This window comes from Citrus sinensis, chromosome 3 (genome assembly GCF_022201045.2).
Source record: "Citrus sinensis cultivar Valencia sweet orange chromosome 3, DVS_A1.0, whole genome shotgun sequence".
In the NCBI taxonomy this organism is placed as follows: domain Eukaryota; kingdom Viridiplantae; phylum Streptophyta; class Magnoliopsida; order Sapindales; family Rutaceae; genus Citrus; species Citrus sinensis.
Genome location: NC_068558.1, coordinates 3419434 through 3440854, shown reverse-complemented (window position 1 = coordinate 3440854; position 21421 = coordinate 3419434). Strand labels below are relative to the sequence as shown.

At 35.9% G+C, this 21421-nt stretch overlaps 3 protein-coding genes across 4 annotated transcripts; 1 reads left to right on the top strand and 2 right to left on the bottom strand.

Moving 5' to 3' along the window:
- Positions 1-1279: 1279 nt before the first annotated feature.
- Positions 1280-4808, bottom strand: LOC102612466 (uncharacterized). Its single transcript, XM_006476785.4, has 3 exons — positions 4372-4808; positions 3843-4079; positions 1280-2715 (listed from the first exon to the last, which is right to left on the bottom strand). The coding sequence occupies exons 1-3, from the start codon at positions 4549-4551 to the stop codon at positions 1555-1557; spliced, it is 1578 nt and encodes a 525-aa protein (XP_006476848.2). The 5' UTR covers positions 4552-4808; the 3' UTR covers positions 1280-1554.
- A 3550-nt stretch (positions 4809-8358) lies between these two features.
- Positions 8359-12381, bottom strand: LOC102612163 (galactinol--sucrose galactosyltransferase-like). The gene is made up of 4 exons (XM_006476784.4): positions 10865-12381; positions 9999-10176; positions 9527-9894; positions 8359-9426 (listed from the first exon to the last, which is right to left on the bottom strand). Exons 1-4 carry the CDS (start codon positions 12083-12085, stop codon positions 8857-8859), a joined length of 2337 nt encoding a protein of 778 aa, XP_006476847.2. The 5' UTR covers positions 12086-12381; the 3' UTR covers positions 8359-8856.
- Positions 12382-15746: 3365 nt separating this feature from the next.
- LOC102611874 (uncharacterized) lies at positions 15747-20760 on the top strand. Of its 2 annotated transcripts, none has more exons than XM_015529927.3 (10): positions 15747-16070; positions 16383-16488; positions 16582-16750; positions 17396-17453; positions 17555-17676; positions 17772-17849; positions 18107-18382; positions 18602-18810; positions 19419-19640; positions 20000-20760. In XM_015529927.3, exons 1-10 carry the CDS (start codon positions 15976-15978, stop codon positions 20108-20110), a joined length of 1446 nt encoding a protein of 481 aa, XP_015385413.2. In that variant the 5' UTR covers positions 15747-15975; the 3' UTR covers positions 20111-20760. The 2 variants fall into 2 exon arrangements, with proteins under 2 accessions (XP_015385413.2, XP_006476846.2); XM_006476783.4 differs by having other exon boundaries at positions 15782-16070; positions 18110-18382.
- Positions 20761-21421: the final 661 nt, after the last annotated feature.

Below are 21421 nucleotides of genomic sequence, written 5' to 3'. Positions count from 1 at the left end.
AAAATGATAACAATAATTATGACAATAACAAAATGTGGTCCTCTATATAGGAATATATTGATTATTGAGTCCTGAAGCTGCAGCAATTAAGGGGATGGTCCTTCTCAAGTTGCAAAATGCCAATCAAATCGTAAGACCATTGAAGCGGGCATTTTGTCAAGGTCCCCTACTGGGTTTCTGATCCGTGGAATGATTGTCATGGGTGGTAGATTATGAACTCAAACCCACCAAACGACAGGACCATCAACAGAGAAAAGAGAACAAAATCGTCACAAGTTCTTCTGAGCCACTAGAAATCTAATGTAAGCTCTATGTAATTCATGGAGTGGACCTGTTTGAGTCGCTTGGACCAACCTAACCTCCGGTCTTGTCTGAACAGTTTGAAGAACTCTAGATAAGTTGATTGCATGTCAAGAAAAGTAACGTTAAGCAAATTAACAGCGGTCTAATTTACAAATCTAAGCAGAAATCAGCTGCATAATGGCTTCAGCCTTCAGTTTCTATTTTCAGCATGAAATGAAAGATTTTAAAGTCTGAATCACATCATTTGACTTTTAAAGACAAATTTCTGGGAAAAGATTGCCTAAATTTTAGGAGCAAAGTGTTCATTCTACCTAAGTTCAGACTCGGAAGTGCTTAAAGCCAACCAATACGTGGGACCCAACAATACCAAGGCATTAAAAAGACACCTCAAAAAGTGATAAAGTATCACCCAAGTCCAAGTGCGAGATTATCAAGAGCTCTCCCAATAATAAATTTGGTTAGCAACTGGACATGGGGCCTTAATATCCCATGTACAACAGATCTTGAAAGGGGCAACTCATACTGACATACAAGATATCAACTTTTCTGAGGATGATTTCCACCTAATTGCACTTTCTCCCATTTATTTGCCCACACGCATCATTGCTAGCGTTTAGACAGAACAAGGTATGAACCGGACTCTTTAGAGAAAACTTACACAAGTTGGGCAAACAATTTTTACACTGCGGCCCAGAACCGATCAAGTTTATTTTTTGTTATAGCAGCACCACAAATGGTTAAAATATAGCCATGCATAACACGGGACGAAAAAGGGTTGTCCCAAGGGTGATTGACTGGAACATATACCTAAAATCTTGGCCACAGCCTAATAAAAAAGGCAAGGCATTTCAGGGCATTTTGCCCGGATGAGAATTGGGTTCAAGATGAATACTAATCTAACATCCCCATTGCTTAAGAAGAAATATTGAGAATTAGTGAACTAAAGGAATCTTGAGAATTAGTGAACTAACTCCTATGAAGAAAGAAAATACATTATTAAGAACTATTATTGGCATGCATAATCAGTGTGTGTGTGTTTTTTTCCTCTCCCAATAGAATTCAGTGTGATTTGTTGGTACCACATTAATATGTTAAATTACACATCAACCCAATAAAAAAACAGTATGAATGATCTCCTAACTCGAAAATGTTGATACAGAAATGTAGTTCGAATTTTATACAGACCAAATCAAACCAAGCCCAGAGGGAACACACAATAACACAAGCTAACCTATCATTCCAAGGCTGGACTTACCCATTATTCATCAGCTTGTCCAGCACCACATTGAGGTCTACCGACTGCCCATTTTCTGTCAGTTTTCTCACAGTTGCTCTCACCAGGTCTCTCCGGAAGCCCATTGTGGCAACCTTGTCAACAACATCATCAACAGGCACCCTGTTTGCACTCCCAACAGAAGCTGATTCACTATCCACACTAGATGCCATTGGAATAGCATGAGGTAATATCTTGGCTGTTGGCAATTGAGAGAAACTACTTCCACCACTAGGTTCCGAAGGAGATGTTGAAGATCGCAAAAGTTTCATATTTGTACCGCTGGAGCCAAAAGGTGATTCACCATAGGGATAGAGATTCTTGGAATTTGAGTGCTCTGGCATCAATGAATACCCAGAACGGTACTCTGAATAAGGCCTTCTCGGAGTTTGGTCATGCATTGGCTGAGTAGAATCCACATTTAACTGTTGGGCTGGGGAAAACCCAGCAGGTGCTAGAGAGGAAGAGGATTGTCGGATGCTTTGAGATGGCAAGTAAGAAACAAGTCCAGGGTGCTGGCTTGATGGATGATGTGCTTGAAAATAAGCTGCACTGAGAGGTGGGTGCAGATGAGGCTGCTGGTCCAACTGTGACACTGATGGAGGTTGAGGTGATGGTTGATAAGGTTGATGCAGTGTTGGAGGTGGTGGCTGTGATTGCTGAGTTGAAGTCAAATGATACTGCTGATGTGTGGCTTCCATAGGTTTTGGCTGATTATTTTGATACAGTGCAGCAGCAGGTGGCTGTGACTGCTGATTTGTATGCGTATGGTATTGTTGATGTGTGGTTTCCAGATTCAGAAAAGTTGATGGGCTGTAAGACTCGTATTGTGGTCCTTGCACAAAAGAGGGGGTAATATTCTCTGCTAATTGGCTAGGAAGCTGTGGAGCAGTTGCTGCAGGCAGAGGCAGAGGGTTCTGATGATGTAGGTTATGAGGAATACTAGAAGGGAGAGAAGCAGGTTGGGGTGGAGAAGCAACAGGATTTGAAGGAGCATCTTCTTTAGATGAATCAGTTTGAGAGGTGCTGCTCTGCTTTCCCAATTGGGGGTCACCCTTGGACAATTGAAGTTTTGCCAGCTGCAGTTGAACCTCTGCTATCTCTTGTTTATCTTTCAAGTCCTTAATACCACCTTGAACCTGAAAGAAATCACATTAGATTGCACAGGGACACAAACCTTTAAAAGTAAATGCCAGCTAACACCAACATAAAACTGCAAAACAAAATCTGATGTTGATTGTCGACGGAACCTCCATGAGAAATTCTGATTCTATTGAACATACAAGTTTCTGTTGCTTCCCATTGACATTCAAAATAAAAGTCAATCATTATATATTAGTATATTACAAAAAAGACAATGATAAATCATGTCTGTCAATGCAAATTTGTGATGCACAACTGCATATTAACACAGTGAACATGTATTCGGCCAGATTACAGACTTGTCAAGAAATCAACTGCCATTGCAACTAAATTCACCTCTCTTAAAAACACTAAGTATGCCAAAATAGAAGACAGATAAAAACGAAGAAAATCCATGACTGTTTATGTCCCAAAATCACTCAAAAGATTACCAGCACTTAATTCTAGAACTAATCCATACCCTTTTGCTGATAATTTATACAGGAGCTTGAGAAGAAGATGTCTTTAAACATGTGACCCAGCAAACCAACTTCTTAAAAGATATTAATGGCAGAAAGTCTTCTCCAAAGGCAGCCTTGTAGAATGAAAACTGTTTTAAAGGATTGAATACAAAGGAAAAGCCTAGAGGACTGAATTGCAAGATTCAGATGGATCGATAGTGACCTTGAACAAATTTACACTGACCAACTGCATAATAAGACAACAATCCTCAAACGGAAAAATAAATAAATAAATAAAAACCACAAGAAATGAAGAAACAAAAAGTTTATAGCAATTGATAAACTGTTCCAACGCAATGTGAAAAGATACTACCAATACATGTGCACAATCATTAACATTATGATTAACAGTTACCATACGTACAACAATATCACAGACAATCAGCCAAGAGAGAGAGATTGCATTCTATGGGTACTCATGTATATCAATAATTAAATGAAGTTAAAACTGATTAATCTAGCTTTTTTATGTTGCTTTACCACCTGATGATTCCTACAAGATGGGTTGAATAAACAATTTTGCATTCTTACAACTTCAGCATATGCATGAAATTTAATAACAAAAACTACAAACTAAGCATTAACATCGCAAAAAACAAAAGACTTTGGATGTAAAAGAATACCTCTCTCATAATATTGTCCAGCTCCCTAAGCTTTCCATCAGTCTTCCCATAATTATATTCGATGGCTACCTTCAAATCGTCAACAGAATTCTCCACTCGACGCATCCTACTCTCTAACTGAGTCACTCGTGCACTCAGACCGCTCACCTCATGTAACACACTACCAACATGTTCCTTGATCTTCTGATCAATCTCAGAGATCAAATCCGCTTCACCGCCATCCACAGAACCCTTACTCTGCGTGCCATCATTCAAAGCACCACTTCAAATACATATAACCAACAATGAAAACACAAAGCAGCCACAACATTTATTCAAAAATTAACGTTTCTCGTGGAACTTAGCCATAATTTTAAAAATCAAACAATCCAAAATCTATTATCAATATGAACTAAATAAAAATAAAATTACAATACGGAAGGGGAGGGAAAAAAAAAGAAAAAGAAAAAGAAGTCTTTAATAACTAAAAACAAGAAATTCCTCGGAATTGAAAAAGGAAAACGAAATTGTAATGAGGGAGAGGAAATACCCTGAGGCTGACCCGTGTAGGTTTGTGCTTGGGCCGAAGCTGAATTGAATCAGAGGAAAGAGCTTGAAATCCATAGTCTCCGCCATCTGCTTCGTCTGAGGAATCGTCAGTTTGATGATGCGTTCTGGAAAGTTCTGTGATTTCCTTATCTTTATAAGTCCACGAATTTGAGTTTCTCATTGTATTTTTGTAATTCAATTTTTTAAGTTCAAAAATTATCTCCTCTTCCGCTGATGTTGGTTTAACAAATCCGAGGATCGTGAACAGTGATTAGGGAATTTCAATTTACTTCTCTTCCCTGCGCCACTCACAAAGCACAGTTAGTGATTTGCTGGGATACAACGTGATCAAGATTAAAAGGCCAGATAGAGTACGACACTTCACGGAATCTTCTATTCTCTCCCTCACGTTGATCGCACTTCCGTCCAGCAAGTTTTCCAAATTCGGCCCACTTTTAACAGATAATTACAATAAATTTACATTATTTTAAAAAAGTTTAAATAAAACAAAAAGTTTACAGAGTTAATCAAATATGAGGGCAGTTTGGGATTACTGGTTAAATAAGTTGTTTATGATGTGTCGATGTAATAAGTAATTAATTAAAAAAATAATTTAGTGTTTGATAAATTGTGTTGTTGCTATTACTGTGAGTTTGAAAAGCAGTGTACATGCGTTTAGTAAATTTTACTACAAACGTGTTATTTTATTATATAATGATAAAAATAGACATGCCCTTTTCTTTTTAAAACACTTAAAATTATATTAAGTAAAAAAAATTTAATAATTTGTTACATAAAATATGATAAAAATTCATATTAATATCTAATCTAGATAAAATAAAATAGTAATATGCATTACTTTTGCCTTAAACTTGTTGCAATAAACATTATAACTATAAAAAAAAGTATAAATAGATTGAATGTTAAAAGCCATGGTTATGAAATTGATTTTAAAAATTATGGTTAATTTTCATGTGAAATTCTTCATAATTCAAAAAACCTTGCCAAAAAAAATTATATAATTATATACAAGCTTTTTTTTAATCTTATAGAAAATACAAGTATAATATGAAAAATATGAACTTACTAGATCAAAACTTTAATATTAGAGATAATATATAGTAGTTGTGGTGGTAATATTATATTTAATGGCTCATATATTAGCGTGTATGCAAAAATATGACTAACTATCTTTATTAAATATTAATTAAGGTTATAATAGAAACTTTAAAAAGATGTGGTAGCTTATTTAATAAATTGCTTAGAAAAAACAATTCATATATGCTTTTAAAAGTTACCGTCAAAATAGAGAAAATTATTAAATAAACAGCTTATTAAGTTTCAACCTCAATCTGAAATGAGGCCATAATTAAATTTTAAAAATTATTAAAATAAGATCTCATATTTTTTAAGACAATTTAGTCACCTTATATTATAAAAGGTAAACTTATTAAATAAAAGACCCAGACAATTTGAGCCCATTAATTTATGTTCTCATGAAATTATAGAGGCTTTATGATTGATGAGAATTTATCGTTAATCATAGCAAGTTAGAATGTAAATGAACTGCCAATAAAAATTTTCGAGAGAAGAGATAAAGTTCATCAATGAAGAAAGAGAGAGAAGATATGGTTCATAGTGGGAAAGTACCTTTATTTTTTTTAACTGAATTCTCTTATCCTTAAAAATGTAATTTTGTTCAATTAAATAATTTATTAATTAATGAACCTAAAGAGTGAAATCATGGGTTCAAATAACCACTTCCTATATAAAACTCATCTTAAAACCAATCTTTGTGGTTAATTTAATCAATAAATTGTCTAATTTTTTTGTTAATTTGTATATCTGAAAAAATAATATATGTAACTTTCGTAGATTGGATTACAACAATAACATTATACGAGTAATATTACTCAAATTTTAAATAATTTAAAAGGTAAAAGAACTTAATCTTGTTGTTATTGTGATTATAGCAAGCTCTTTGCGTTTAAAGATTTTTCGTTTCGTAGACAATAAATCTTTTTTTGTTTTTCCCTCTACTAATCATTATAATCAGTATCAAACGATTTTTAAAGAACGATTTGTTTTTTCATTTCTATATTATTCACTCATTCGTTATGTTGCCTCGATAATATTGGGAGAGAAATTGCATAGATTTTAAAAGGCAAACATTTTGCTCATAATTTTTCTAATATCTTGTATTGTATTTTATTGAGAGAGCGTTTGAATGTGGCTCTTTTAATTTAATCAAGGTGCAATTTGTGAGTTAAACAATTACTTTTTGTGTGTGGTATAAGTGTTTGTACAACAATTGGCCGGTATATAAATTGATACAAAAACAAAAACACTTTATTAACGAAAATCCAAAAACTATAGCCACATTACTCAATGCAAGTTATGTTATTAAAAAATAAATAAATAAATACAGGGAACTTGTTTGTTTTGATGTCTAAAGTTTTAATTTAATTTAATTAAAAATGTTTGATATTTTCATTTGTTTGTTTTTGTACTCAAATCTTATTATAAAACATTTTTATCCAAATAAAAAAACAAATTTTCATACTTTTTTTCAGAATAAAATATTTAAATAGATAATCAATTTTTTTCTCACAAATACTCTCATGAAATATATTTATTTCCTGCCAACTATTAAATATCATATTAGAATTTACCTTAATCTTAAATTTTACTTTGGTATTAAATACTCAACATACATTCAGTTTGAATTTTAAACAAATTCTCTTACGAACAAATAATAATTTTTTTATACAAAGATACTATGTTAAATTGTAAAAAATAATGCTATCAATTTTTTTTTATAAATTATATATCATATGCTTGCCTTATAAATATTTATAACATATAAAAATTATTGTACTAGAAAACACAATAAATATATATCTATTCAAACTTTAAGTATATATAACACTTTCAAAATCATAAATGTAGAAATATTAAATTATTACATCAAGTATAGATGTTATAAAAACAACAAACTTGTTACTTGAGACATCATAAAATTAAAAAATATAAATATATTATTTTAATATATACATTTAGACCTATTTATATTTCATTAAGAGCCATTTAAATTTCATATAAAAAAACAAGAGCAGTGTTAAATGAACGAAGGGACGACAAATACGACAGCGGGCGCTGCCGTTTTTGTAAGTCCTACTTCTATTTCTCTTTCTGTTTAAAAAATAAAAATAATGAAAATAAAATATTAAAATAACAAAGTTCACGCGTCTGCCTCTTTCCTTTCTCCTTCATTACACTGCTTTCCTTTCTCCCTCATCGCAACTCTTTCTTTCTCGTCTCCAAGTTGCCAGCCGCTACCATAAGCTCCACCGCAGCAACCGCTTTCTCCCGTCTGCATGCAGTTGCCTCATTCCCAACAGTACAACAACAAGTCTCTTTGCTCTCATACCCTCACATACACAACTGTCTCATCCAACGAATCGATCTGTTAACATCAGTTGGGTTTTGAGGGTGGGTTTTGAAGAAGTCATTCAAGGCGATCAAGCTTCACTCCAACTTCCAAAAGCTTGGATCTAGTAATAATGTCATCACTGAGCCTTTTGTTGTTGTTGTTCTTGGCTTTTGTTCTTGACTTTGCCATTTATCTCTTCCATCAACTTTGCAACCTCTTGAGCTTAGATCTTTATGTATATTGGTCAAATTATTCTAGTTTGTTTATCAAATTTATTGCCCACCGTTGCCATAAAAAAAAAAAAACTTAGAGTTTATAACTTTGATCAAAATTCCCATGCTTGTCAGTTAAAGTGAAGCTTTTTTTTGTTGTTGTAATTTTTGTAGTGTTTAAAGCGACTATGTTGTTTAATTAATTATTTTTCTTCTTTTCCCGTGTTTTGTTTTAATTTGCTTCTTTGTGTTGCAATCCTCAGCAGGATACTTCTAAGATTAATTACAATTTCAACGAAGTAAAATGTAAGTGGCCAGAAAAGATTAAGCAAAAGCACACAACTTAGTAAACAAATTAATTTCGTTCAAAGCACCAAGTAATACAATCCAAAAAAAGGAAAAAAAAAGCACTACCGCATCCTTCATTCTTAAAAAAAGAAAAACAAATACAAAGTTATTTTGTGAAATCACTTCTAAAGAGTTGAATCGCAGATGTGAGAGAAAGAGTCGTCAAATCACTTCAAAATACTACTGCGATTATTGTGAGAAAAGGGACTGTTGCGGTGGAGCTTGTTGCAGCGGCTGGCAGCTTGGAGATGAGAGAGCAAGAGTTGTGATGAGGGAGAAAGAAAAGAGCCAAACGCGAAGGTGACTTTGCTTGGAGATGGCAGCTTTGCGAGAATATTATTTTTCTTTTTTAAACTTATTTTATTATTTGTGGGCCCAATAAAAAAGAAATTATAAGTAAACGAAACGGCAGCAAGTGGCTGCCGTTTCTGTCTTCCTTTTGTCGTCCTAGAGTTCACTTATCATTTTCCAAAAAACAAACGGCTTTTTTGAGTCACTCAAATAAGAACTCGACCACGGTCAATTTTGAAGAATTATTAGGCCACGGAACTTGAACTGTGGCCATCTGATCTTCATAACTAAACTCAGCACTTGCTCCATCAACCTTACACATCAATGGTTTTTCCGAAGCAAACACCTTCATTTCTCCACAACCCTTTACTTCAATTCTAACCAGATTCTCATCATCATCAAAAGCAAGAGACTGAACAGCACCGCCAGTGTTAAGCATGTTCACCAACCCAATTGGAGCAAATTGGATTGATCCTTTTGGCAGGACTGTTACTGGAGAAACTGTAAGCAACTCAAAATTGAATGGCTCCACGGTGACCTCCAAGTCATCTGAAAACTTTAACAGCTTCAACTTATTTTCTTGGAACTTGTAAACAGCAAACACATCCACTCCTTTAACTGAAATTGGGTCCTTCCCATTATTCCATTCAATGTCATTAGGACTAGCCAGACATGTCAGAGTGTTTGAAAACATAGAGAAGCCAACATTTTTCCTTGTTACAGAGCACCATCCTCCTCCTTGACAATTGAAGAGCCCCAGCACCCCCGTATGCTGTTGCAAATGTATATGAATTTAGAAATGTGATAATTATCAACTTTTGTCAAGGAAATTGTTCATTAATAGAAACGTGATGTAGTGTTTATGTACTTACTTTGTTAAGATTCCAAATCTTGAGCACTGTTTTGCCATCGTGTAAGGGATTTTCAAAGAGGCAATCTCTGGTTGGAAGAGCGTAAAATTGGCATCGTAAAATAGAGCCATCGGGCATCACCAGGGCTTTGAGCAAGTCGAAATTGTGGTTTCCAACAGAGTCGCTTATGTAAATTGGTCCTCCGGAGATAGCCCTGGATGCTGCGTGGAATTCGGCACAAGGGTGTGTAGATTGGAACATGTCCCAATCCGGCTGAATGACATTGCCCATCCACAAGCTATTGTAAGCGCAATGCACCATGTGACAACCTTGTAGCCAAAATGTCCCGTTTGTTACGCCCTTTGGGTCACTGCACCAAAAGTCATCTCCTGTGCAGGATACGTAGATAAAATTACGTTAGCTAGCCCATCATATTATTGTTGCTGCTGTAGAAGAGGAGAGGTATCTGAATGCAATTTTTACATAGACTCACCCACGCGCCCGAGTGATATGGTCTCTGTTCCAAGGTACATGAAGTCATTGCAGTGCTCCATGCTGGCTATCACACCATTCCCTTTGAAATGTTTCCTGACAGAAGCAGTTAGTGCTTTGTAATAAGCTTTCGCAAGCTCAACTCGACCACCAAAATCCTCAGCCACCATCTCAAGCAACTGTTTATATGTACCCGAAAAATTGCTCCAGTTAGAAATTTCTACCCAATTAAGGTTAGAACAAGAACCCTTAATTAATTCAAACCAATTATACTGAGGTCCAACTTAATTCGTTAATAATAAACATGATCGAGAAGAGAACTTTGGGATGCTAATGCACAAAATCATCCCAAAGTCGAAAGTGCTTTCAACAATGTGTTAGCAAGACAAGATTCCTAATACTCACCCAAGGATGATAAGCTAGCAGGCAACTCACTGAATTGACACGAGCCATGACAGTGAGATGACAGGGAATTTCTTTCACGTAGGTGGCATTATATCCTGCAATTTCATTTACAATAACACATGCAGTCGTTTTCATCATTTCATCATGCCACTCTCCTACATTCAATTTCCATAGATATATGTTATTATATTATGCCTCAATATCGTCACACTGTTCCCAAGCGTAATTATTTGTCCTGTATCTAATTTTTAAATTAATTTATGAAAGCATAGTTCAATGACCTCATTGGATCAAGCTATAATGGCACACCTCGCAGACGCAGACATTAAAACCGTAAAATTAAAAGATGAATTAATTAATGTCCCCTAATTAATGACTCTCTAGCCTTCTAGAAGCATCCAAGTCAAAGTGTTAATTTATAATTTGTACTATAAAAAAGAGGTTAAGAATGTAACAGCTTACATGAATAACATCAACTTTGACACCATCAATCCCCACTGATTCGAGATGAAAGTGAAGTCCCTCGTACAAATTTTGGACCAGCTCCGGCGGGACCAATCCAACGCCATTATCGACGATCTTTTCCACAGCCAAATCTTCCATAGTCGTGTGCAAACCCTGCGACAATTTAGGAGCAATGAGCCTAGACTCAGGCATGCCTGCAACATTGGGTCTAATCCCACCCCAATATCCACACAATGCATGCCATACATATACATGTTCTACGCTCTTAAACTCATCCTTTAAGTCCCTAACAAAGGCACCCATCCCTTTATTGGAGGGCACCCTGGGACTCTTATAGTCCCTAAATTTATAATTCTCTTCAAAATCTATGAGCCTGCATGGCATTTGTTCGCCAGCGCTCGTTCGATTCATTCCTTCTTGATCAATGATGGGTTCATCGTCATGGCAAATGGACTGCCACCCATCATCAATAAGGACCAGTCCTGGAGGGCACCCGCCCTCCACTAAGCCTTTGACTCCTTCATAAACACCCTTTGGGTGCACTTGAAGATAAAATGCATCCCAAGTGCACCAACCAAATTTGTCTACGATACCTGGCACTGTTTTTTCTTCAAGTAGCTTAAACGTCCCCAAATGAACCCTTACGACCTTCATCGCCTCCTTAACAAGACTGTAAGGATCGTCACCGACACGCATATACAAACAGCTTCTAAAGCTCGAGCCACGAATCTGTGAGGACCCACTTTCCACGCACATGTCCACGTAGTTGTCGGTTCCAGGCTGAAGAGAAGCTCTAAAGGGTCCCTCCAGGATTGGAAGAAGGAGGACGTAGGGGCGGCCCAAGTCATTTTTGTCCAAGATCATCAAGTGGGTTTCGTGCTCCATGTCTTTTCCGCTATTGCCAACCCAGTGGGTGGTCCACCAGGCTTTGAACCTAAATATGCTCATGAACCTGATACCATTGAGCTTGCCGATGGGTACAACGTGCCGGTCACTTGACTCGTCAGCGTCAAACCCCACGAAACAGCCGGCCATGTGCTTGGTCTTGTTTGCTGAGGTAAATGGTGATGGGGTGGCTATGATATTTATGGGTACTTGGGTGAAAATTGGATGGCCATTGGCGAGAAAGTTCGAACCTTCCAGAGAAATAGATGGTGGTATTTGACTGTCAAGGAGGCCAATTGCATCAAGCACATTTTTGCTTAAGCTTGGAGCCATGCACAGTAATTGTAAGAAAGTTTAATTGAGAGGACTGGAGAGATTTTATTATGGACGTCTCTAAGTTATTAGTTTGTGTGTGTCATAACGGCCAGAAGCGGTGGTGCATACTATATATAGAAGCTCAGGTGGGGAAAGATCGAGGAATCTATAGGTGACATTAGGTTATAGTAGAAGCTTGGTTGTGAATTGCTTGTGTGTGGAAACAAAGCAGAAGTTGGAGTTACTTTTGCTTTCTTGTGTCATTCAACTAACAAATTTTTATGGGGTATAACTGTGATTCCGGTTTATCCATTTCTAATCTTTACTAAAGAATGTGTCTATTGATTTTCGAGTCAGAATTAACATAAAAATTTGTAATTTTGAATTTAAATACATATTCAGATTATATGAGGAAAACCAATAAATTAAGGTTGTACTGCTGATTTATGGTCGGAAAATGATCATAAAGTTGGAAAATCTTCTCAATTCATGTTGCAAGAACCCTCTAAGCTTCTGTTGATTTGAATTTTCTTCAAATTACACTTTACTTATTTTTTGCTTAACCTCTTATCTATAGATTTACACTCTATTTATAACATTTTAAGAGTAGTGATCATCTTCCTAATGATCACTAAATAAGTTTAAACAATTGTTGGATTAATCATCTTCTTAATGATCACTTAATAAATTTCACTATAATATTTAAGATATTATAGAGTTGTAATTCAAAATGATCATTTACTCTTGGTCATGCTTCTCCATGGGTGACCTCAAAGTGATAAAACCCTATATATATATATATATTTAGATATATATTTCCAATAGTATCCGTAGACCTACCGCTAAAAGGTAATATTTCAACTGTTGTCTTGGATGTTACAGAAGTATGAAGCTAAGAATAGCATACGTTTATGCCCCTCAAATTCATGAGTTTGATTCTTCAAAATCCCTAGCTCGTGGGTGTATGTTATACATTGAGACCCTGGAGATTATTCGCTTGAGTTGAAGATCAATCCGATCCAATATTAATAGCAAATTTTACGTGCAAATGTACGTTTGCGAAGGTCAAGAAATCCAGTGTGGTTTCAAGATTTGAGAATTGAATGAGTACCTCTAGCTTGGAAACGTATTGGATCGGGGGACCATTTTTCTTAAAGCGGGGTCTATTATGAAGTAAGCTGTTTTGTTCTTTTTGCCCTTTCCCCTTTGAAAGATCAAAGATATTGTAATGTAAAGTAAGCCTCAGGGAACTAAAATATATTGGAAAATCTTTTCTTTGTTCACCCAGTCGCCGGCCCTCTAATTACGTCTTTATTTGCAAGTTGTCGAACTTTGCTTTTCAAGATGTTTCTCGAATTTCTTTACTGTATATGTCTCGATTGCAGCCAACTTGCAACTAACTGCAAGGAGACTCTCATCTCACACACTTCTTAACGCCACAGTCTTAATTGCATGGATGCTCTACTCTCATCCTTTGGCTTTATCAATGGCTGTCTCAAGATCTAGACTTGTAGCGAAATGTCAACAATCCAAATGCAGATTAAGCTGTATATAATGTCTAAAAACCAAAAGATTTGTTGATTAGATCAATCCACGATGGTTGATGCCGTCGAATAGTTTTTCTTTATTGAGTAGCGCACTGTACAAACCGCGATGTCATACTATTTAGGACGAGAGAATTGTGATTGAGAAAGTGAATTTTAGAGATAGATTGTTCAGTGCAATTTGATTAGTCGTACCACAAAGTAATAACACCAAAGAGGCAAAGAAATGTGTGTAAGCGACTGGACTGTACGTGAATGCAATTAATTAAATTAAAGTGGGAGTTGCATAGACCTATCAGAAAATGGCAATCCCTATAAAGATAGAGGATCCTCACAAAATTAATTTTAAAAAAATGATTTTACAGGGTCCCTTAGAAGTTTCTAGCTAACGGAGGCCTGTAGTTATTGCTGCCGCCCCGGGCCCATGCGCCGCAGTCGCGTTGGTAAAACGGGTCATTGGATTATGTTCGTGTCATGTCAGTTTCGTGTCGTGTCAAATTTAGGTCAACCTAAATTCGGTCCATTTAATAATCGTGTCAAAATATTGAGATCCAAACCCGACACGAAAAAATAATCGAATTACCCAATAACCCACTTAATATCTATATATTAAACAAAAGTTACATCAAATATTTACAATTTGTCATACATGTGTATGCACATACATACATACATCCATACATACATATATAATTTATCAATATTATAAAATATACATATCTACTAAAATATTACATACACTATTGAGGTTTTAATTATATATGTGTAAATAATATTATATATCGATATTATAAAATATACATGTCTACCAATATTTTATACATTTACACTATTAAAGCTCTAAATGTATTTAAAATTTTATAAATAAAATATTGTGTCTATATTCATCCTTTTAAAAAATAAAAAAATCATCCTAATATTTGAGTTTTGATGACAAGAATCTGTAAATTATTTTAAAATAGAAAATATAATCGGGTCATTAATCAGGTAAATGGGTCAAGAATTTTAACCCTAACCTGATACGGAAAAAAATCGTGTTAATCCGGACCCGACCCATTTAATAATCGTGTAAATTCAACAACTCATATCTATTTATTGCTGTCGTATTCGTGTCGGATAATCGAGTCATGTCAAATTTTGCCAGCTCTAGCGCCATAGATTAGCGAAACAAACTTAAAGCCTAACTGAATTGTATTTACTAATTTGTCCCTGATTGCAGAAAATTAGCGCGAATCGCACGCGCATGGACGGATGTAGTGGTGAAGCTACTACTAGTAGCTACTAGCCAGCGCAGCCGAGGCAGGGGCATTTCTCCATTTTCAAGTCCGCGTACGTATAGGTTGATTTTTATAAAACATTAATTAAAAATCACAAAATGAGAAACGCAAAGTGGCGGGGTTTGCGTTTGTCCGTGCCATGTCCTGAGGAGCACGTGGACATGAAGGAGGCCGAGCGTGACACGGATGCGGCAATATCTGCATTTATTCAGTCCACGAGGCGAGGGTGCAGCTAACGAGCCACAAATACAGTTTAAGCAGATGCCACGTCGCAAGTCAAGTCTGGCCTTACTAATGCTGATCAACAGTTTGAGAGCAGTGAGGTGGATGCATGATGCAGGGAGTACCAATCCAGCCAATCTATTTATCCAATTCTCGACGCGCGCGTTTGTTAATATGTCCTCTGTCCAGTACTCGTCTCCTTTCTAAAATAAGGTAAAATTAAAGACAAAATAAACCCACCGATTATCAGAAGCGACAAAGTTATGATAGACAATTTTGTATTTCCTGGGCGCCGAAGCCGATACTTTGTCATCATGTACCCTTCCCGAAATTTGTCACTGTGCACACTATGGTTCATTCGTCAGCTCTGTCTCCTGTAATTATTATTACACGACCTCATCCATTCAATTGTTCTCTTCTTATGACACATCATATTGGACATACAACATTCTTGGGCGTATTATGTCCTGTCGTGACTGCAGTACATTACCTCGTCATGGGCCCGTTTCAGGTTTTAAGCTTCCAAAGCCCAATCGCAACTTTTCGAACCTTTCTCCTCATTTGACGGGAATGGGGGTTTGCTCCCCTGGGCCGTGACCTAACTTAAATATGGAAAGAAAGTTGAGCTCTGGTCTCACGCGAGGCGCACGTGCAAACCTCAGTCAGCCCACTACTAATCCGAATTTTCAACTTATTTATTTGTTTTTGGTTTACCTGTTTGTGATTTTGGCTGGGAGGTCACCAGAGCCCGAAAAAAGTGCTAATTTCAGAAAAAACTCCGCCTGTCAATAAAACGCTGGGTGAGTTTTGAATATTCTTCCAACTTCAGCTTTTCGGAGCTGAACAGAGAGAAGCGGTAAAAGAAATGGCGGGAACAAACGAACCAGATGATTCGAAAGAAACAAAAAGCAGCGATCTCTTTGTGTGGGACGAAGCAAGTCAGCTCTTCTTTCATGCCAGGTTTATGGTTTTCTTTTTTCTTGTTCTTGTGTTTCTACCTATAGATTCTTTCTTTATTTCTTTATTTCTTTCTTTTTTATTGAGCTGCTTCGAGAGTCTCGTTGCCATAGCAATATCATATAGAATTACACCGTTTAAATTTTTTAACTTTTGTAATCGAATCTGCGTTTAATATATTTTCTGGATTTTACTCGGCTTAAGTAAAGTAAAATATGTTATTGAAATGCTTTTACCATTTATCATTTATTATGACTATTACTATTACTTTTTTACAATTCTAATTCTAATTTTCTCTGTCTCAAATTGCTGCAGTAGTGGATTTTACCATGACCCTAACGCTGGATGGTACTATAGTAGTAGAGATGGTCTTTATTACAAATTTGAGAATGGCAATTATGTGCTGTTGGAGTCTTACAAGGTAACGCCTTTATTAGATTTCTTTTTTTAAATTTATTTATTTATTTATTTTATTCAAGTAGCAATCATAAGCGCTGGTTTCGTAAACTGTCAGGTTGATGAATGTGATAGAAGTTCACGTGAAGGAACTGCCACTGAGAATCCTGTTCAAGATGAGCAAAGGAAACAAGTATGTGGTGATTGTGATGATTACTCGTCAATCCAGCTACATGAATCTGAAGATTACATGTGCGTAAGAAGTGGTCAGGATGAGTCCAGTCAAGGTGAGCCATGCTGACTGTTATGTATCATACGTACCATGTTGTTTGTGTTGTAAAATGTGATTTAGGAAGACCAATTCGTGATTTCTATACAAGCATGGCTTGGCAATGTAGTTATATACAACACAACTTACATGGTGCTGTACAAACAACATGTTAGCTGATGGTTGACGATTTTGATGGGTTTGTGCTTGTATCTGTAGTGTATGTTTTCTGGATCAAATGATCATGGTAATCCATTTAACTGCATCTTTGGCTTGTAAATTGCTGTTGTCATAGAAGTAATGGGTTCGCTTTAAGAATTTTGCCAGAGAGTCATGCATGTTAGGCATCTAATTTCACCTAACTCAGTATAGAATTACCAGGTTGGAATTTTGAGCTTCCAAATCCAATGGAACTAGTTGGGTACTGAGACACGCCCTCCTCCATCAGATACTGATAAATCCATCGTTATACTTAATATTAAAAGGGGAAAAGAAAAAGTTAGATGATCAATTATTATTCTATCTGACACACAGTTAATCTCCTATTTGCTAAAGCAGCTAGTGAGCCTACTTCGTAAAGTATCTTTTACAGTTTTAGTTAACAACAGGCATCTCTTCTTCGGTGGTGAGACTTCGATCAATTAACTAGTCCTTTCATCAACAGGACATATGGAGCACTCTATCAATCAAACGCCTGAAAATCCTCCTCCACCATCAGCATGGTAAGCTACTTCAGCTACTCCTGTTGTTGGTCCATGTTGCTGTTTTTAGTGTGGTGTTGCTGCAATATATCTTTCCTAATGATGGTTTTCATTGGATTCAGGTTAGAAGAAACACTGATTGACCTTTATCTGTCTGGTTATAACCAAGTAGCCACTGCTGATGATGGTGCAATGATAACTCTGGGGACTGATGAGGGGGAGAAATTTAAGGTTTCAGCTGATGGTTGGTTACATTTTCTCTGTACATCATTTTACTGAAATTTAATTGCTGTAATAATTTCAAATAGGCATAAGCTGTTCTATATTATTTGGATGCAGGAGATAGTGAGCTAGAAGAAGGGGAATGGATCCCGGAGGATGGTTTTATTCATTCAAGTGAGGAAGTCTCAGAAGAAGGTTTATCCCTTCTATCAGTTATAAATCACTTCATATCCATTTTGATTCCTAAATCCACTGCTTGTTTAATCTCTATGTGTTGTCGTCCAAAAAGCACAGATTTGTACCCCTTTTGCTAGATATGAAAAATGTTTCAGCTAGATTCAGTTAAGACTCATAAATTATCAACTCTTTGTTCTCTTTGGAAGACGTTTATAAATTCATAAAATGAAAAGAAAATGCATACATTTAGCTTGAAACTTACGAGCAACTTTTAGTAGGTGTTTGTTGGGAAGAAGAAAATTGGAGATCTCAGTATGGTCAAGTTACTCAACCTGAGGAAAACCCAGATCTGGGGCTCCCAGTTGTTGAGTTGTGGGAATGGTCAAGAGTTAGACAACGCAGAAAGCGTGGAAAAGATCAGGTGGCTAGACTGGTTGGGTACTTGGTGAGACGGTCGGTGAAGCTCCATCCTTCAATGCCTTCTGGTGGTGGTCTTTTGAGAACCGCTCCAATATGTGAGGTTCGTCGAGATCTGGTACGAGTTACAACAGGTTTGCATATGCCTTTTGTCCATTTAAAAGCATGTACAATCTAGTGATTCAAGTGGGACGTTATTGTTTGTTATTTTATATGCTTCATTTGTTGAGGACAAAAAGAACGAAAAATAATGTGGTGATTTGAAATTCTAAAAAACATTTACAATGTTGTTTGTGACTATATGATTGATAATTGTGAACTTATGTGGCTGCTTTTCAATATACCCCATTCAGGACAAGTGTACAGATTGCGGACTCCTAGTGCAAAATATCTAGCTTCCTTGTCATGTTACGATTCTTGTAACCCAACAAAGGACTGGGGCTTTCCAGAAATTTCTCCTCGGTCCGAACCGACTAAAAATATTGAATCAAAATCATCTGATGAAGTTATTGAGTGCAAGGGTACACCCAATTTGCCAGATCATCTTGCTGCGTTTGGAAAGGTAATCATTTGTTGCTGAGATACCTATTATATATCTTTGACGAATATATATTGTATAGAAAGTGCCTAAAAGATACTTGAAGAATTAGTTTTACTTGTGATAAGACATACTAACATTTCAAGGAAGATGGTTTGAGTAATAATGATGGTGAATTGCCCTATTGGCAGTAACTAATGCTGTTGCTCTTCAAAAACATTGCGATAGGCCAATCTCTCATTGTCATTTTTCTGCATTTTGTGTCAGCTGGATATTAGTAGGATTATCATTTATTCATTTGAAAAATTGTTCAGTGGAGTTGTTGATAAACTGTTTTTCGAATTCAACTTTTTTATCAATTGAGCGCTTTTTCATTTATGGATATACCTCAGTATCTTATGTATAGGACTCTTTTTTCCTTTGAGAGAATGTGTAGGACACTGCATATTCTGCATCAATAATGTCATCATGTTTGAGTCGACGTTGACTTTGCACCATGAGTGATGTATGTCAGCATCTTAAATTCAAATGTGCTCTGCTATTGCTGCTTATATATAGCCTAGTAATCACATGCAATTTTTTTTTCCCCTTTTCCTTGTTTCCTTGTAATGCTTTTTCCGCTCTATTGCCAGCATAGAAGCTGTGCATATAGGGATAGAGCAGCTGAGAGAAGAACCTTGCATGGTGGTATTGGTGTGGGTCCAGGACAAAAGAGAGCTGCAATCGGTGATGATGGAAGAGAATTATCCCCTGATTCTACTCGTACAGAGGATGCTGCAGCTGAAGCCTTAAAAATGTCATTTGGAACTGGTAGTTATGCCAGAAATATTTTAGAAAGCATGGGTTGGAAAGAGGTAATCAGATCATCGTATTGTTTTCCTGACATTCTGTTGAAGACAATAAAAATAAGAATCTATCGTTATGTAGAAAATAATCGAAGTTAGAGAGCCTCTACCAAGTAAAATAGTCTATATTGCATATAATTACACTGTTATTACAATGTGTCTGAACTAGGTAAAAAGAATAGTTTAATCGGCCCCAACACTAGTGTGAAGTGTCATTCAAATCAAAATATTTGGGACTATTTATTGCTTGTTTTGGTGCCAACTTTCAAATTAACGGTTTTAACAAATGAGATTGTTGACCAACTCAACGGCCAAGATGAGCTTGAAGCTGTTCTCATCTCTTTCTTCTGATATGAAAACCTCTGCAGGGGGAGACGCTTGGCAACTCAACAAAGGGGTTGGTGGAGCCTTTGGAAGCAATTGGAAACATTGGGAATGCTGGCTTAGGATGGCCGCAGGGAAGAACAAAGCACCACTGAAAACAATCAGAATCCATCTCGTGTAAAAATATAAGTACTACCTTCGTAGTCTCACTCGAGAGCTGTGAATGTATGATTTTTGACGTTCACTTGAGTTTTGGTTGAGCAACAGAAATTTTTACTGGACAACTTCGAGACCGCTGTCCTGCTTCCAATATGATTTCCCATTCCTCATGGCAGCGGATTGAGAGCAAATAGCAAACCTAGCAAGGAATTGCATAGTTAAAAGTTGATGCGTTGAAACAAGTCGTCGAGAAGAGTGGATAATTATTCCATCTCGGAGGTGAGGCGTTGTCAGAACTCAGCAAAACAGAGTGTTTACAGGGTGCTTTGAAATGGCTGATAAATGGAAGAATTGGGTCTCGAAACTGAACACGTGTCGGATACTTCTAATTAAATGGTTGAAAATAATATGTTGGCTTGTGGAGGCAGACATGTCCCATTTGTGATTGTGAGAAACACTCCTACTTCTCTGTCTTTGACTGTGTGCTAGTGTACTGAGTAAAGGGTTCATTTGGCATTAGGTGTAGTGTATTTTAATATAGTGCATTAAGTTGCACTAAAATATTTTTTTAGTATGGACGGTACTCTAGAAAATAGTATTGTTTTATATTAATGCAAAAAATAAATTAATATTATTTAGTTTTTAATTTTTTTTCCTTATAGAAAAAGATTATGAGACGGTGGCGAGGAGTGATGGATTTTTAAATTGCTTGATGCTATATTTAATTTTGACAGAAATAAAGAAAAGGAAAAAGTGAATGGAAAAGATGAAAAAATTAGCTTGAAAATGAAAAAAAAAAGAAAAAAGAACAAAGTGAAAAAGAAATCTATATTCTTATTTTGAAAAGAAAGAAAAAAAATACAAAAATTAATAATTTGGGTATAAAGTGAAATTTATTGAAAGCTTGGGTGCAAATTAGGATTTACTAAAAACTTGGGTATATGTAGAAATTTAAACTATATTAAAAATTTGAGTTTTAACTTTTTATCGGTTAGTTGACCATTGAGAACTTTTCACTTAACTGTAAAAATTAACAAAAAAATAATAATGATATGTGAAAGGTAAATTGAATTTTTTTCTATTTGTAATAGTATTTTTAGAGGTAAATTAAAGATTATTATTTTAATTGGGATAAATTGCAGTTTGCCCTCTGATAACATCTAATAGCTTTGAACATAACTTACACCTAAATTGTAAACTAGTTGACATGTCGGTAAACAACAATCCTTTACTTAACACGATTATTAGACGAATTATCACAAGACTTACTTGTGCGACTCTGATTCAAATAAACATATTTTTATTCA

Bases quoted from the DNA above. Each gene is read 5' to 3' on its own strand.
- LOC102611874 (XM_015529927.3), top strand. From the start codon at position 15,976: ATGGCGGGAACAAACGAACCAGATGATTCGAAAGAAACAAAAAGCAGC. The intron at 17,677-17,771 runs GTTGGTTACATT...ATTTGGATGCAG, and splicing joins ATTTAAGGTTTCAGCTGATG to GAGATAGTGAGCTAGAAGAA. The intron at 19,641-19,999 runs GTAATCAGATCA...AAACCTCTGCAG, and splicing joins AAAGCATGGGTTGGAAAGAG to GGGGAGACGCTTGGCAACTC.
- LOC102612466 (XM_006476785.4), bottom strand. From the start codon at position 4,551: ATGAGAAACTCAAATTCGTGGACTTATAAAGATAAGGAAATCACAGAA. The intron at 4,080-4,371 runs GTATTTCCTCTC...GATGGCACGCAG, and splicing joins CTACACGGGTCAGCCTCAGG to AGTAAGGGTTCTGTGGATGG. The intron at 2,716-3,842 runs GTATTCTTTTAC...GATTTCTTTCAG, and splicing joins TGGACAATATTATGAGAGAG to GTTCAAGGTGGTATTAAGGA.
- LOC102612163 (XM_006476784.4), bottom strand. From the start codon at position 12,085: ATGGCTCCAAGCTTAAGCAAAAATGTGCTTGATGCAATTGGCCTCCTT. The intron at 10,177-10,864 runs GTAAGCTGTTAC...ACATATAAACAG, and splicing joins TCAAAGTTGATGTTATTCAT to TTGCTTGAGATGGTGGCTGA. The intron at 9,427-9,526 runs GTAAGTACATAA...CATTTGCAACAG, and splicing joins AGATTTGGAATCTTAACAAA to CATACGGGGGTGCTGGGGCT.